Source organism: Carlito syrichta, unplaced genomic scaffold (genome assembly GCF_000164805.1).
Source record: "Carlito syrichta isolate Samal-C Ts95f unplaced genomic scaffold, Tarsius_syrichta-2.0.1 Scaffold303036, whole genome shotgun sequence".
NCBI classification, from domain to species: domain Eukaryota; kingdom Metazoa; phylum Chordata; class Mammalia; order Primates; family Tarsiidae; genus Carlito; species Carlito syrichta.
Window position 1 is genome coordinate 499,732 of NW_007247132.1, and position 14,799 is coordinate 514,530.

The window sequence follows — 14,799 nt, forward strand, 5'->3', positions numbered from 1 at the left end:
AAGGCTGAGGCGAAAGGATCGCTGGAGCCCAGCAGGTCGAGGCCGCAGTGGCCGGGAGTGGCCACTGCACTCCAGTCTGGGCGACAGAGTGAGACTCCAACTCAAATAATAATAATAATAATAATGTACCATGCCATACTAGCAATGACAGCTGATGGGAATAATGCCAGCAGCAGCATTGACTTTGTGCTTCCTATGTGCCAGGCACTGTGCTGACCGCTTAGGAGCATTATCTCCCTTTATGCCAACATCAACCCTGTGGGGTAGGAACTATTCCTTTTTCCCATTTCAGACATGAGTAAAAAGAGGGAAGACCAGGTGCAATAAGATGGCTTCATCACAAATAAGATAATTATTTTTTCAAAAGATATACAATGTAGGCTGGATATAGTGGCTCACACCTATACTCCCAGCACTTTGGGAAACCTCTGTGAAGTCTCTGACCACCCAGCCTAGTGTCTGTCTCCCTACCTTGAGTCCATTAGGCTCCTAACCTCATACTTCCTAGATGAAAACTTCCTTTTATATTTCTACTATTTTTTTCATTGTTTAGTAGAGGTCTTGCTCTGTCACCCAAGCTAGAGTCACAGCTCACCACAGCGTCAGCCTCCTGGGCTTAGGCAATCCTCCCTCCTCAGCCTCCTGAGTAGCTGGGACTACAGTTGCATGCCACCATGCCCAGCTAATTTTTTGTTTTTGTAGAGACGGGGTCTCACTATGTTGCCCAGGCTGGTCTCGAATTCCTTGGCTAAGGCAATCCTCTCAGCTTGGCCTTCCAAAGTGCTGGGATTACAGGCATGAACTACCATGCCCAGCCCTCTTTCTAGTCTCTTCATGTATATAATTTCCCCCCAGCTTTGTGGACAGTTTTGAAGACAGAGAGCATATGTCTTGATTTTTCTCTGTTCTTCATGGCCCTGTGTAGTTCTTTCTGTACAAGGGGCACTCAAAAAATATTTAAGGAATAAAGTAATTTCTTCCTCTTCACTTTTAAGTTTTGCTCTTTCTATGAAAAATCTTAACCAAGTTATATTCCTTTCTAGTTTTTCTTACAGGACGTGATAGGCTGCATGTAAGAGGCATACAGGAAATGGGAATTGTATTTCGCTGTCCTGAAACTCTCAGTGAAAGAGACTGCCCAAGATCAGTGACTTGTCATAATATTCTAGACCTCCCTCAATATTCTACAATGGACAGAATGGAGAAAGCACTTCAAATAGCCATTAACAACTACAGAGGGTTTGTTTCGCCCATGCTCAGGCTGCAGTGATCACCTCCGAGTGTCTCAACAAGGGCACACTCATCCTTGCATCTTGCTGCTCTTCCTGACATCTAATTAATACAAGCAGACGATGGATTTCTGTTAGAATTAGCAGTCAGGGGGTTGAGGGGAATGGGGAGATGATGATCAAAGACTACAGAATCTCAGGCAGGAAGAATATGTTTTTTTTTTTTTCTTTTTTGAGTTCTATTGCACAGCGTGGTGAATATTGTTAATACTAGAGTATGGTACATTTCAGAATAGTTGAGTCAATTTCAAATGTGCTCACCACAGAAAACGCTAAGTATTTCAGGTGATGAAATTGTTAATAGCTTGATTTAATCAGTTCACATTGGATTCATAAAGGATAACATCACTTTGTACTCCATAGATTTATACAATGATCAATTGTCAGTTCCCAATACAACAAAGATGATTCATTGAAATATGTTTGGATAAATGATAAAATGATGAATCAAGAATTATATTTTTGGCTGGGCGCAGTGGCTCACAACTATAATCCCAGCACTTTGGGAGGCCGAGGTGAGAGAATTGCCTGAGCCCATGAGTTCGAGACCAGCTTGGGCAACTTGCGAGACCTCATCTCTACAATAAATCAAAAAATTAGCCAGGCATGGTGGTGCATGCCTGTAGTTCCAGCTACTTGGAAGGCTGAAGCAGAAGGATCACCTGAACCCAGCAGGTGGAGGCTGTGATGGCCGTGAGCATACCACTGCCCTCCAGCCTCGGTGACAGAGTGAGACTCCTACTGAAAAATAAAATTAAAAATAGCTTAATGGAGTAAATAAATAGGAAGATGATGGAGATGTAGATGGGAGAAGGAACAAGATACTTAACAGAGACAGAAATCAAAAGCATAGATAAGAATGCTGGCCGGGTGTGGTGGCTTATGCCTATAATCCCAGCACTTTGGGAGAGGACTGCCTGAACCCCTGGGTTCAAGACCAGCCTGGGCAACTCGATGAGTCCTTGTATGTATAATAAATCAAGAAAAATTAACTGGGTGTAATGGCACTTGCCTGTGGTTCCAGCTACTTGGAAGGCTGAGGCAGAAGGATCACGTGAGCCCAGTAGGTCAAGGCTGCGGTGGCTGTGAGTGTGCCACTGCACACTCCAGCCTGGGCAATAGAGTGAGACTTCAACTCAAAAATAATAATAATTTGGCCAGGGGATGGCTCAGTCTGTAATCCCAGCACTTTGGGAAGCCGAGGAAAGTGGATTGTGTGAGCCCACGGGTTCAAAACCCACCCGGGCAACTTGGTGAGACCTCGTCTCTACAATAAATCAAAAATTAGCTGAACATAGTAGTGTGAGACTATAGCTTCGACTACTTGGAAGGCTGAGGCTGAAGGATCACCAGAGTCCAGCAGGCTGAGGCTGCGGTGGCCAGGAGCATGCCACTGCACTCCAGTCTGGGAGACAGAGTGAGACTCCAACCCAATAAATAAATAAATAGATAGATAAATAAATAAAATAAGAATGATATTTTTAATGAAAAAAATTTTGTAAAACAACATTTCCTGTATCCCTATTAGAATGCTTTTACTGAATTATTTCCTGAACAACAATAATTATTTTAAAATAACTGAATAATAAAATCTGACAGATTTTTAAAAAAATATATTGTTCCGCTAGTGGACACTGTCTGCAAATATGAAAGACAGACTGAAATTTGAAACAATAAACAAAGCAAATAAATTTCAACATGTTTTTTGAGGCATATGGATGTATATTTTATATTCAGGGATGTCACTGACGTTTTGGCTTTAGAAAACTCTTGAATGATTTATTTGAAAAATCTGGATGTGAAGAGATTCAGTACTGTATTGAATGATTACTTATACTCAGTACAGTGTTCCAAGAATCATCTGGAATGCAGATATCATTATTTTTTGTTAAAAGCAGCCCAAGTAGGAGCCCAGTTCAATTGTAGTTGGGGAAATGGAAATAGGATGAACTATGTCTCATGATCATGGCTCCCAAGTGAACTTATAGAGAGATGGAACTACAGTGGGTAATGGCTAGTGAATTTTGTGGACTGCTTCTAGCTAATACTAAATTTTAAATTGTGTTATGTGGCTATGATTCCAAACACTTCCATAGTTTGCTATGTGAGTTTTGATGTGATAAGAATTTGGAATTTGAACTCCCCCCTCATTAAGCACTGAAAAAATAAAATAAAAATAGTCTATGGCAATAAACAGTGTGATTTGTGAAATCATACTTTGATCATCTCTTTATTTTAACCATACAAAACCAATGACAAGTTGCTATCTGAACGCCTGTTGTTATCCTAAACCATCTAGAAGCCTTGCATTAGTAGTACTTTGGTAATTGAATGACTATGGGACAAGTCCATGCTGGGTACCGACATAGAGGGATTCTTTCAAGGACAGACAGAACAGGATAGACAATTTCCCAAGGACAGTAGAATGTGAGGTGGCCATAGAAATACAAGCCCCCAGGGAATCCTGAGTTATTTGGGACCTCATTTGGTTTCCACAATAAATGGAATGAAGGACCAGGTTTATTCCACTTAAATTTTAAAGGCAAAGGGAATCTCTAAATATTGGGGGTCTCCAGGCACCTGACTTTTGGGTTGTGTCCTTCAGGCCTTTCATCACTATTAGTTTTCTAATGCAAACGGCGGATTTGTATTCAACAGCTGAGAAAGAAATAGTGCCAATTCTTAACACATTCTTTCAGAAAACAGGAAGAGGGAACACTTCCTAGTTAGTTCTGTGACACAAGCATTACCCTATTACCAAAACCAGACAGAGGCATTAAGGAAAAGAAAACTATAACTATCTTTCATGAACACAGACACAGAAATCCTTGACAAAATTGTAACATATCAAACAAGATATGAAAAGGATAACACCTCATGACCAAGTGAGATTTAGCCCAGAAATGCATCAAGAATCAATTAAATATTACCATATAATAAAAAAAAAAGAAAAACTATAGTTACCTCAGTATAAGCAGAAAGAAAATTTGACAAAATTCAAGTCACAGGCATGGGAAATACTCTTACTAAACTAGGGCTAGAAGGGAACTTCTTTGATTTGATAAGCTTGTATGTAGCATGGTGAAAAACTGAATGCTTTCCTACTAAAATTGGGAACAAGGAAAGGATGTCTCTTATCACTTCTATTCAATATTATACTAGAGGCCAATTATGGTGGCTCACGCCTCTAATCCTAGCATTTTGGGAGGCTGTGGCAGTAGGATTGCCTGAGCCCAGGAGTTTGAGACCAGCCTGGGCAACATAGCAAGACCTCATCTCTACACAAAACAAAAATTAGCCAGGTGCGGTGATGTGGCGCTTGTAGTCCTAGCTACTCAGGAGGACGAGGTGGAAAGATTGCCTGAGCCCAGGAGATCAAGGCAGCAGTAGCCATGATCATGCCACTGCACTCCAGCCTGAACAAAGAATGAAACTCTGACTTAAAAAAACAACACCACCATACTAGAAGTACCAGTTCACACAATAGGGCAAAGGAAAAAAAGGCATACAAGTTGGAAAGGAAGGTGTAAAAAGTGTCTTATTTGTAGACTATACTCTCATCTATGTAGATTCTTAAGGGTCTACAAAAACTACCAGAACTACTATAAAAATATAGAAAGGTCTCAGGATTCAAGGTTAATATATAAAAAATTGATTGTATTTCTATATAATCACAATAACCATAAATTGAAATTTGGAAAAGCATCATTTGCAATATGAAAAAAAGAAATGCTTAGGGATAAATTTAACAAAATATGTTTGACTAGACACTGAAAAATGGTAAGATTGCTGAAAAAAATTAAAGAAGTTTTAAATTAATGGAGAGATTATGTTCATGAACAGAACAGGCATGTCAGTTCTTCCCAAATTGATCTAATTTAATTCAATCTCAGTAAAAGTCCTGTAGTGTATTTTGTAGAAATTGACAAACTGTAGTGGGTCTTAACATGTGACATTAAAAAAATGAGTTGACAAATTGATCTTAAAATATACAGGAAAATGCAAAGGACTAAGGATAGCCAAAACAACACTGAAAAAGAACAATATTGAAGCATCTGTATGAACTGATTTTGAGACTTACTTTTAATCTACAGTAAATAAGACAGTGTGGTATTGCAGAATAAGTAAACATATATCAATGGAATACAATAAGAATCCAGAAATAAATCCAATCAAATATCTATAAAACAATAGGCTCACAGCCCAACACCCATATTAGTCAATAATATGGCACTGGTTTTTGAGAAAAGAAAGGATTCAGGAGGTGCAACTCAAATCTGTCTCCCCAATTTGGGACCCAGGCAAGTTTGTTTATTTATTTGGAGAAAGTCTCACTATATTGACAAGGCTGATCTTGATCTCCTGGCCTCAAGTAGGATCCTTCCTCCTCCTTCTCCCAAAGTACTGGTGAGATAGAATACAACGTCTGACAAGTTCAGGAATTCACCCTAGAAAAAGTGCTGCATACCTTATTGGTGAATATCACTACAGTCATCTTTAAGGTACTCCCCTTGGGAAGCTATGCACTGATGTCAGTGTCTAGTCCACTCATCAGAGCACTTTTGGAACTCTTTCTGGAATGGCCATCAGAGCTGTCATTGTACTATGCTTAATGTCCTGAATGTCATAAAAATATCTTCCCTTCAACATTTCCTTTATCTTCAGATAAAGAAAAAAGTCATTGGGGGCCAGATCAGGTGAGTAAGGAGGGTGTTACAATACAGTTATTTGTTTACTGTCCAAAAAAGCCCTCACAGACAGTGCTGTGTGAGTTGGTGCACTGTTGTGATGCAAGAACTCCTTTGGGACCATTTTGCATACACCTTTCTCATGCCAAGATTTTCAGTTAAGATTTTTCTGTTTCTCTATCAATGTTTATTTAGTCTGCTATGCTTCTTATAGTCAACTGGTGATTTTGATGCACAATTTGATGAATTTTTGCAATGTTTTTGTCAGTTCTGCTCATTACCAGCCATCCTAATCTCTCTTCATCAATGATGCTTTTTCTCCCCTCAGAAAAACATTTAAGCCATTTGTATACTGCCGTTTTCTCGGCATTTTTACAAGCATTATCCTCGTAAACTTGGACTAATATGTCCCTGATTTCACTTTCACTCTCCTGCCTCAGGAGACCCTCACAAACCCACCATGAATCACCACACCCAACCTGGGGTGAATTTTAAGGGGTCAGAGGGCAAGGGAAGTATTAGAAACTTTGGCAGGGTCTGATTGGAGGGGTTCAGATTTGACCATTTCCCATAAGGTTTGTTGAAGCACACTTCAACCTAGGATATTCCTTGCCAAAGGTCACGTCCTTTCTGAAAGGGTTTGGAAAGATTTCCAGCATTCAGGTTCTGGTCCTGTCCTGGTCTTCTTGGTTCCATGGGTAGAAAATGCTGGTTCTGGGTGTTATTAGAGGTCAAAGCTTTTCTATTGTACATGCTCAGACTATATTGTCACCCAGTGCAGCGCCTATGTGACATAGCTGAGTTTCTACCCTAACCAGGCTGGAGTGCAGTAGCATGATCATAGCTTCTACAGCCTCAGTCTGCTGGGTTCAGGTGATCCTTCAGCCTCAGCCTCCTGAGTAGCTGGGACTACAGATGTGCATCAACAGGCCAACTAAATTTTTGATTTATTGTAGAGATGTGGTCTCACTATGTTGCCCAGGCTGGTCTTGAGCACACGGACTCAGGCAATCCTTTTGCCTCAGCTTCCCAATGTGTTGAGATTACAGGTGTGTGAGGTACAGCACGCTGCTTATCTTTAAGAAACAGAAAGGCTTGCAGACAGAAGGTCCCCTCTTAACAATCTGGCCAGCTAAACCTGTGAGATCCAAGATGGCAGCTAATCTGACCTCTGAAGAAACTTTAACCTTGTTATAATATGCTTTCTATACTAAATGACATACCCCTCAATGGCCAGACAGTTAAGACCAAAAAAACAGAAGGAGGCATGATCCGAATTCTGGGAACTCTCTGTCTGTCCCTGAAAAGACATGAATACTTCTCCCTTACTTTTAATGTCCAACCTCTTCATTAAAGAAACCTTATATTTTAACCACCTCACCTATCACCCAGTGAGAAGGTGATTTGCGAACCATGTTCTCACTTCTCGGTTTTGCGGTCATAGAATCAGAGCCTGCTCTCTTTGACCCCCACTTTTGGTTGTGTATGTTGGTTTCAAACCAGACAGGAAAAAAAAAACCCATTTGGGGGCAAGGATGACTGTTGGTAACAATATGACTCACAGTTTTGGCTCTGTTACAACTTTTTTGTTTGTTTTCATACACAACATTGACTTTTTTTTTAAATTTTCTTTTTTTTTTTATACCTACAAGGTAATTTGACATTTTGTTATCAACGGAATAGGCCCAGTTTGGCCTAGTTCTGGGGTTACATTATATGAGTTTTGAAAAAGATATCAAGGCAATTCAGTGGGGACAGGCAAACAGAAACAACTGGAAATCCATAAGGAAAGAAATGAACCTCTAATCTTACCTCACACAGTAAATAATAATTCACTTGGAATATAACAAAGACCTAAAATTATACAACTCCTAGAAAATAACAAATGAAAAAAAATTATTGTAATCTTGTGTTTAGGAAAGATTTCTTAAGTAGGACAAAAAGAGGTATGAACCATGTGAAAGAGAAAATCGGGAAACTACATCAAAATGTAAAACTTCAGCTCTTCAAAAGATGCCTTTAATAACATGAAAAAGATGTAAAGCTGATGTGGATTTTTCAGGTCAGCCTGGGCTTCCAGAGTGTCAGTTCAATGGGTTGGCCAGCCAAGCCCCAGAGGGGGTTGTTGAGGGGCTGTTAAGCCTAGCCCCAGAAGTGTCAGCTCTAATGGGCTGCGAAGCCAAGCCCTGAGAGTGTTGCAATTCGGTGGGTTGGCAAGCCTAGCCCCTGGAGTGTTGGCTCTAATGGGCTGGCAAGCCAAGCTCTGAGAGTGTTGCTGGTTTGGTGGGCTGGCAAAGCCTAGCCCCCTGAAGTGTCTCAGCTTTGAAGTTTCAACTTGCTCCAGCAGCTCTCCTGGTTCAGCCAGCTCTGTCGGCTGGCAAGCCAGCCTCTGGGGCACACAGCTTTTCAGCTCCGACGATCTTCTGCAGCTCTTCAGGTTCTTGTCTCATGCCCAGGAAGAATGGGGGACACAGACAGCCGGAAGTGAGAAAGAAGGATTTATTGAGAAGACACAGAATCACCCTTACTGGGAAGATACCTGAAGAGGTTGCACATCTCGGGCTGAAAACCTGGTGTTTATATAGCCCTAAGTCCAAGCCGATTGGCTAGCACTAGCTGTGAGCTGTAGCTGTTCTGATTGGTCAGTATTAAGGACCAATCAGCATGAGGTAAGGGCCTAATGGTGAGCTGATTGGTTGCTTTTCAATCCCAGCAGTGAATACCTAAAGCTCTAGCTTGAGAGGCTTGTAGGGAGCCTGTTTACCAATGCTGAGGCTGAGAGGCCTTCCAGGAGTTCACTACATTGTTACAAGAGGAGCCGCCTGTCTGTCTGCCTAGGCTTTCTCTAGCTATCTCCTGTCTCTAAAACAAAAACCACATGATTATAACATTAGATGCAGAAAAATGTTTAGATAAAACTCAGCACCCCTTCTTGATAAAAACCCTCGAACATCTAGGCATAGATGGAGCATACTTGAAAATAATAAGAGCCATCTATGAGAAACTCCCTGCCAACATACTGCTAAGCAGACAGAAATTGGAACCATTTTCCCTGAAAGCCAGAACAAGACAAGGATGCCCACTCTCACCTCTCCTTTTCAACACAGTTTTGGAAGTACTAGCTAGAGTAATCAGATAAGAGAAGGAGATCAGGGTTATCCAAATAGGAAAAGAGAAAATCAAGTTATCCCTCTTTGCAGACAACATGGTTCTATACCTCGAAAACCCAAGAGAATCTGTCAAAAACCTTCTTGCACGGATAAAGGACTTTGGAAAGTCTCAGGGTATAAAATAAATGTGCAAAAGATATTTGCATTTCTATACACCAACAATAAACAAACAGAAACCCAAATAAAAAGCACAATCCCATTCACAATAGCCACAAAAAAAAAAGAAGAAAGAAAGAAATACCTTGGGATCTTCCTAACCAGAAACATGAAAGACCTTTACAACAAAAAGTATAAAACAGTGCTCAAAGAAATCAAAGATGACACAAACAAATGGAAAAATATTCAATGATCATGGATTGGAAGAATCAACATTGTTAAGATGTCCATCCTACCCAAGGCAATCTACAGATTTAATGTAATACCCATTAAATTACCAACAGCATTCTTCTCAGACCTGGAAACGACAATACAAGAATTCACATGGAAGCATAAATGACCACAAATAGCCAAAACAATCCTCAGCAAAAAACCAAAAACAAACAAAAAACCAAAGTGGGAGACCTTAAACTTTATTATAAAGCTACAATAATCAAAACAACCTGGTATTTGTACAAGAACAGGTATATAGACCGATGGAATAGGATAGAGATTCCAGAAACAAAACCTCAATTTCTCAACCAACTCATCTTCGACACAGTCTCCACCATCAACCACTGGGAAGAGGAGAACCTATTCAGTAAATAGTGCTGGGAAAACTGGCTGACCACATACAGAAGATTAAAACAAGACTCCTACCTATCATCATACACAAAAATCAACTCTAAATGGATCAAAGAGCTAAACGTAAAACCTCAAACTATAGGAACCTTACAAAATGCAGGAGACACCCTTATGGAAATTGGAACTGGCAGCCAATTCCTGATTAAAACCCCAAGTGCCCATGCCATAAGAGATAAGATGGACAAGTGGGACCTTAAGCTTCTGCAAAGCCAAAGATCCCAAAAGAGAGTGGGCAGTCAGCCCACAGACTGGGAAAAAATATTTGCCAACTGCATATCTGACAAAGGCCTAATATCTAGGTTCTACAAGGAACTCAAACGTGCCCAAAAGAAAAAAACAGCCCCATTTCAAAGTGGGAAAAAGGTATGAAGAGACACTTCTCAAAAGGAGATATACAAGCAGCCAACAGATACCTGAAAAAAATGCTCAGCCTCACTAGTCATCAAAGAAATGCAAATTAAGATCACACTGAGATACCACCTAACTCCAGTCAGGATGGTCATAATCAATAACTCAAAAAACAACAGAAGCCGGGCTTCATGCCTCAGCCTGTAATCCTAGTGCTTTGGGAGGCTGAGGTGAGTGGATTGCCTGAGCCCGCGGGTTCGAGACCCATCTGGACAACTTGGCGAGACCTCGTCTCTACAATAAATTAAAAAAATTAGCCAGGCGTGGTAGCGTGCGTCTGTAGTTCCAGCTACTTGGAAAGCTGAGGAGGAAGGGTCGCCGGAGGCCAACAGGTCGAGGCTGCGGTGGCCGGGAGCGGCCACTGCACTCCAGTCTGGGTGACAGAGTGAGACTCCAACTCAAACAAAACAAAACAAAACAAAACAAAAAACAACAGATACTGCAGTGGATGCGGGAAAAGGGAATACTTCTACACTGTTGGTGGGAGTGTAAACTAGTACAGCCTCTGGAAAACAATGTGGTGATTCCTAAGAGATTTAAAAATCAACCTTCCATACAACCTCACAATCCCCCTACTGGGAATATACCTGGAGGAACTCAAATCACTCTATGAAAAAGACACCTGCACACGCATGTTTATTGTAGCATTGTTCACAATAGCAAACACATGGATCCAACTGTGCTGCTCATCAGAAGAGGATTGGATTAAAAAAAATGTGGTACATGTACACGATGGATCATTATGCAGCCACAAAGAAGGACAAAATTATGAACTTCACAGCAACTTGGATGGACTTAGAGTCTATAATACCGAGTGATCTATATTTTATTTATTTTTATTTATTTATTTATTTATTTATTTATTTATTTATTTATTTATTTATTTTTAGTTGGAGTCTCACTCTGTCGCTTAGGCTGGAGTGCAGTGGCACGCTCATGGCCACCCCAGCGTCGACTTGCTGGGCTCTGGGGATCCTTCCGCTTTAGCCTTCCAAGTAGCCAGAATTACAGGCGTGCGCTACCACACCCGGCTAAGTTTTTAATTTATTGTAGAGATGAGATCTCGCCAAGTTGCCCAAGCTGTTCTCGAACCCATGGACTCAGGCAATCCCCTCACCTCAGCCTCCCAAAGTGTTGGGATTACAGGCTTAAGCCACTGCGCCCGGCTTCCTGAGTAATCTGTCACAGAAATAAAGAACTGAGTATCATATGTTCTCACTCATAAGCACACCTTGAACAAGTATTGTAATACTATATATTATAAGAAAAGGATTGGCAGTATTGGGAAACTTCCAGGGATTGGGGGGCGGGATTGGCAGTAGTGGGAAACTGCTGGGGGGGGCACTTCATCAACAAGGGTACCTATAATGAACATATGTATGCCTAACCCTGAATTGTATCCCACATCTTTAACATAAAGAAATTAAAATAAAATGAAAAAGCAAATAACAGATTGGTAGAAAACATTCAAAATATATAACTAATGAAGAACATGACATGAAACATAAAAACTCAAATATAATACAAAAAAGAACTCCCGATAATATCAAGCCATCTAATGAATAAATGGGCAGAAGAGTTGACTAGACACTTCACCAAGGGAGAGACAGAGATAGGAAATGAGCACGTGAAATGCTGCTCAACATCATTAGTCATTAGAGAAATGCAAATTAAACCGTAATGAAATGCCATTACAATCGCCCAAATTAAAAAGACTGATAATACCAACTACACACCACACACACCACACACACACACACACACACACACACACAGACACACATGCGCGTGCGCTGCGGGGAGATGCCAAAAAAACGTATATACATGTTAAGAGATGTTTGCTGTAATCAGAAGTGTCTGAACACTGATGGTAACTACTTTGAACACCTCTTGTAATTGCAGAAGTCAAACATGACTCATATTCATCTCATTGAGTATTACAATTTTAATAGTTTTTTCCTTTCTTAAAATATGTATACTTTTTTGACACTATATATGTGTGTGACACACACACACATATGCTGGAACTCTCTCCAATTACTAGAGGAAATGAAAAATGGTACAGCACTTTGGAAAAGTATGGTAGTTTCTTATAAAGACATTCATGTGTTTAGCACATGATACAGCAATTCCACTCCTAGATCCAAAATAAATAACAACATTTGTCTACTCAAAGACTAGTGCACAAATGTTCATACAAGCTCTATTCATTGTAGCCCCAAACTGGAAAGGACTTTGAAGGAAATCAAAATATTTCACCCCAAAATTTACTTCTTTGACTTATTTCAGGATGGTTATTCAAGTACAAGAATAGCTAAAAAGTTGTCTGGAGGGGAAGGGTGGAGATATGCATCTGCAGAGAAGATCTGCATTGATACAGCCAGGTTTTCTCTGACGCCCTTCCTTGTCTGGATCTAGGAAAGATGAACTGAGAGCCTGACACCTTTTTTTTTTTTTTGAGCCAGGATCTCATGCTGTTGCCCGGCTGTACCCACAGTTTACCACAGCTTTGACCTCCTGGGCTGAGGCGATCCTTCCTCCCAGCCTCCCACGTAGCTGGGACTGGTGTGCACCATGTCCAGATAATTTTTAAATTTTTTTGTAGAGACGGGGTCTTGCTTTGTTGTCCTGGCGGGTCTTGAACTCCTCGGCTCAAGCGATTCTCACGCCTCAGTCTCCCAAAGTGTTGGGATTACACTGTACCTGGCCTCCTTTACAGGTCATCATCTACCATCTGTTCTCTCTAAGGGCTGCTTCCTGTGATGTTTTATCTACATAACAAGACACCCCTTGCTAGCCAAGCCTCTTTCTCCCCGCCTCCACCTGATTTAGCACCATAATCTATTCTGGCCATGCTCCAAACCCTCATTCTTTCTGTAATATCAAAATGGTGTATATAGACCTCTGAACCCCATTATGGGGTTGGGGTGGTATCTCTGTGGTTCTCTCCCATGCCTGATAATAAATTTGCATGCTGTTTCTCCTATTAATCTGCCTTTTGTCAGGGGATTTTTTTTTCAGCGAAACTTCAGAGGGCGAAGGGGACATTTGCTCTTTTTGGCTCCTGTACCTGACACGCCCATCAGTTGGTGAATGGATAAACTGTGGTATATCCATACAATAGAATACCACTCAACAATAACAGGGAGGCAACTTCTTGAAACACAGCAGAATGAATCTCAAAGACATTATTACTGGGGGTGGGTGGGGAGGGGTTTCAGTGGCTCTTGCATGTAATCACAGCACTTTGGGAGGCCAAGGCAGGATTGTTTGAGCCCAGGAGTTCGAGGCTGCAGTGAGCTATGATTGTGCCACTGCACTTCAGCCTGGGCAACAGAGCAAGACCCTGTTTAAAAAGAAGAAAAGAAAAGCTGTTCACCATCTTTAGGTGTAATACTAACATCATTAGTTACTAAGAAAAGGCAAAGTAAAACTACAGTGAGATAACATTTCAACCCACTAGAACATATATATAAAATGCTAGGCCAGGTGCGGTGGCTCACGCCTATAATCCCAGCACTTTGGGCCTTAGGTGGCAGGATTGTTTGAGCCCAGGAGTTTGAAACCAATATAGTCAACATAGCAAGATCTCGTCTCTACAAAAAAATTAAAAAATTTAGCCAGGCATGATGGTGTGCCTGTAGTCTCGGCTACTTGAGAGGCTGAGGTGGAAGGATCGCCTGAGCCCAGGAGGTCGAGGCTGTCGTACAGCTGAGATAGTGCCACTGCACTCCAACCTGGGCTACAGAGTGAGACCCCCCAACTCAAAAACAAGCCAAAAAAATTATGCTAAAAAAAAAAAAAAGCCAGACATAAAAGATCACTTAGGTGTATGAATTCAGTTGTATGAATTCTAGAAAAGGCCAAATTATATTAACAGAAAGCAGGCCAGGCCGTGATGGCTCACGCCTACAATCCCAGCACTCTGCGAGGCCAAGGCAGGAGGATTGCTTGAGTCCAGGAGTTCAAGACTAGCCTGGGCATCAGAGGGAGCCCACGTTTCTATAAAAAACAAACAAAACACAAAGCAGAAAGCATATAACTGCCAGGCACCAAAGTGTATGTGTGGGAGGAGGGAGACGTACTGACTGCACAGCCCTCAGGCTCATCGTGGCCCGCGCCCTGAGCAGAACGCTGGGCAGACTTTCGCTTGCGTTGTCACTACTCTCTGGGCGCTGCTGAGGTCGGCACGTGCCGGGCCGCCTCCTGGGGAGCAGCAGTGTTCCCCGAAAGCCGTTCCTTCCTGGAGTTCAGGCCGCCGTGCGAGCCAGGGACGCCTGCTCTGTCGCGCTCGCCCCCGACCCCTGCCAGCGACTGATGTACTCTGGCCGCCTCCCAAGCTGCTGTCGCCGAGTTTCCCTTTCCTTCTCCACCCTGGCCTAGAACGCCCATTCGGTTTCGTTTCCCCACGAGCAACGGCCCCGCCCCCAACCGCGCGAGGGGAGCCGGCGTCGGGGAGGGGCG

The 14,799-nt window shown here is 41.8% G+C and overlaps 2 protein-coding genes across 3 annotated transcripts in view; both read left to right on the forward strand.

Moving 5' to 3' along the window:
• Positions 1-1,281, forward strand: part of HERC6 (HECT and RLD domain containing E3 ubiquitin protein ligase family member 6) — a 74,303-nt gene extending 73,022 nt beyond the window's left edge. For both annotated transcript variants that reach the window (XM_008057501.2, XM_021712044.1), the window contains one exon: positions 1,044-1,281. In XM_008057501.2, coding sequence (XP_008055692.1) covers positions 1,044-1,270 — 227 coding nt within the window. In that variant the 3' untranslated portion in view covers positions 1,271-1,281. The remainder of the gene's footprint in view (positions 1-1,043) is intronic.
• Positions 1,282-12,117: 10,836 nt separating this feature from the next.
• The window catches only part of HERC5 (HECT and RLD domain containing E3 ubiquitin protein ligase 5), a 59,534-nt gene continuing 56,852 nt past the window's right edge, over positions 12,118-14,799 (forward strand). Inside the window, exon 1 of the mRNA XM_021712041.1 lies at positions 12,118-12,205. Coding sequence (XP_021567716.1) covers positions 12,118-12,205 — 88 coding nt within the window. The remainder of the gene's footprint in view (positions 12,206-14,799) is intronic.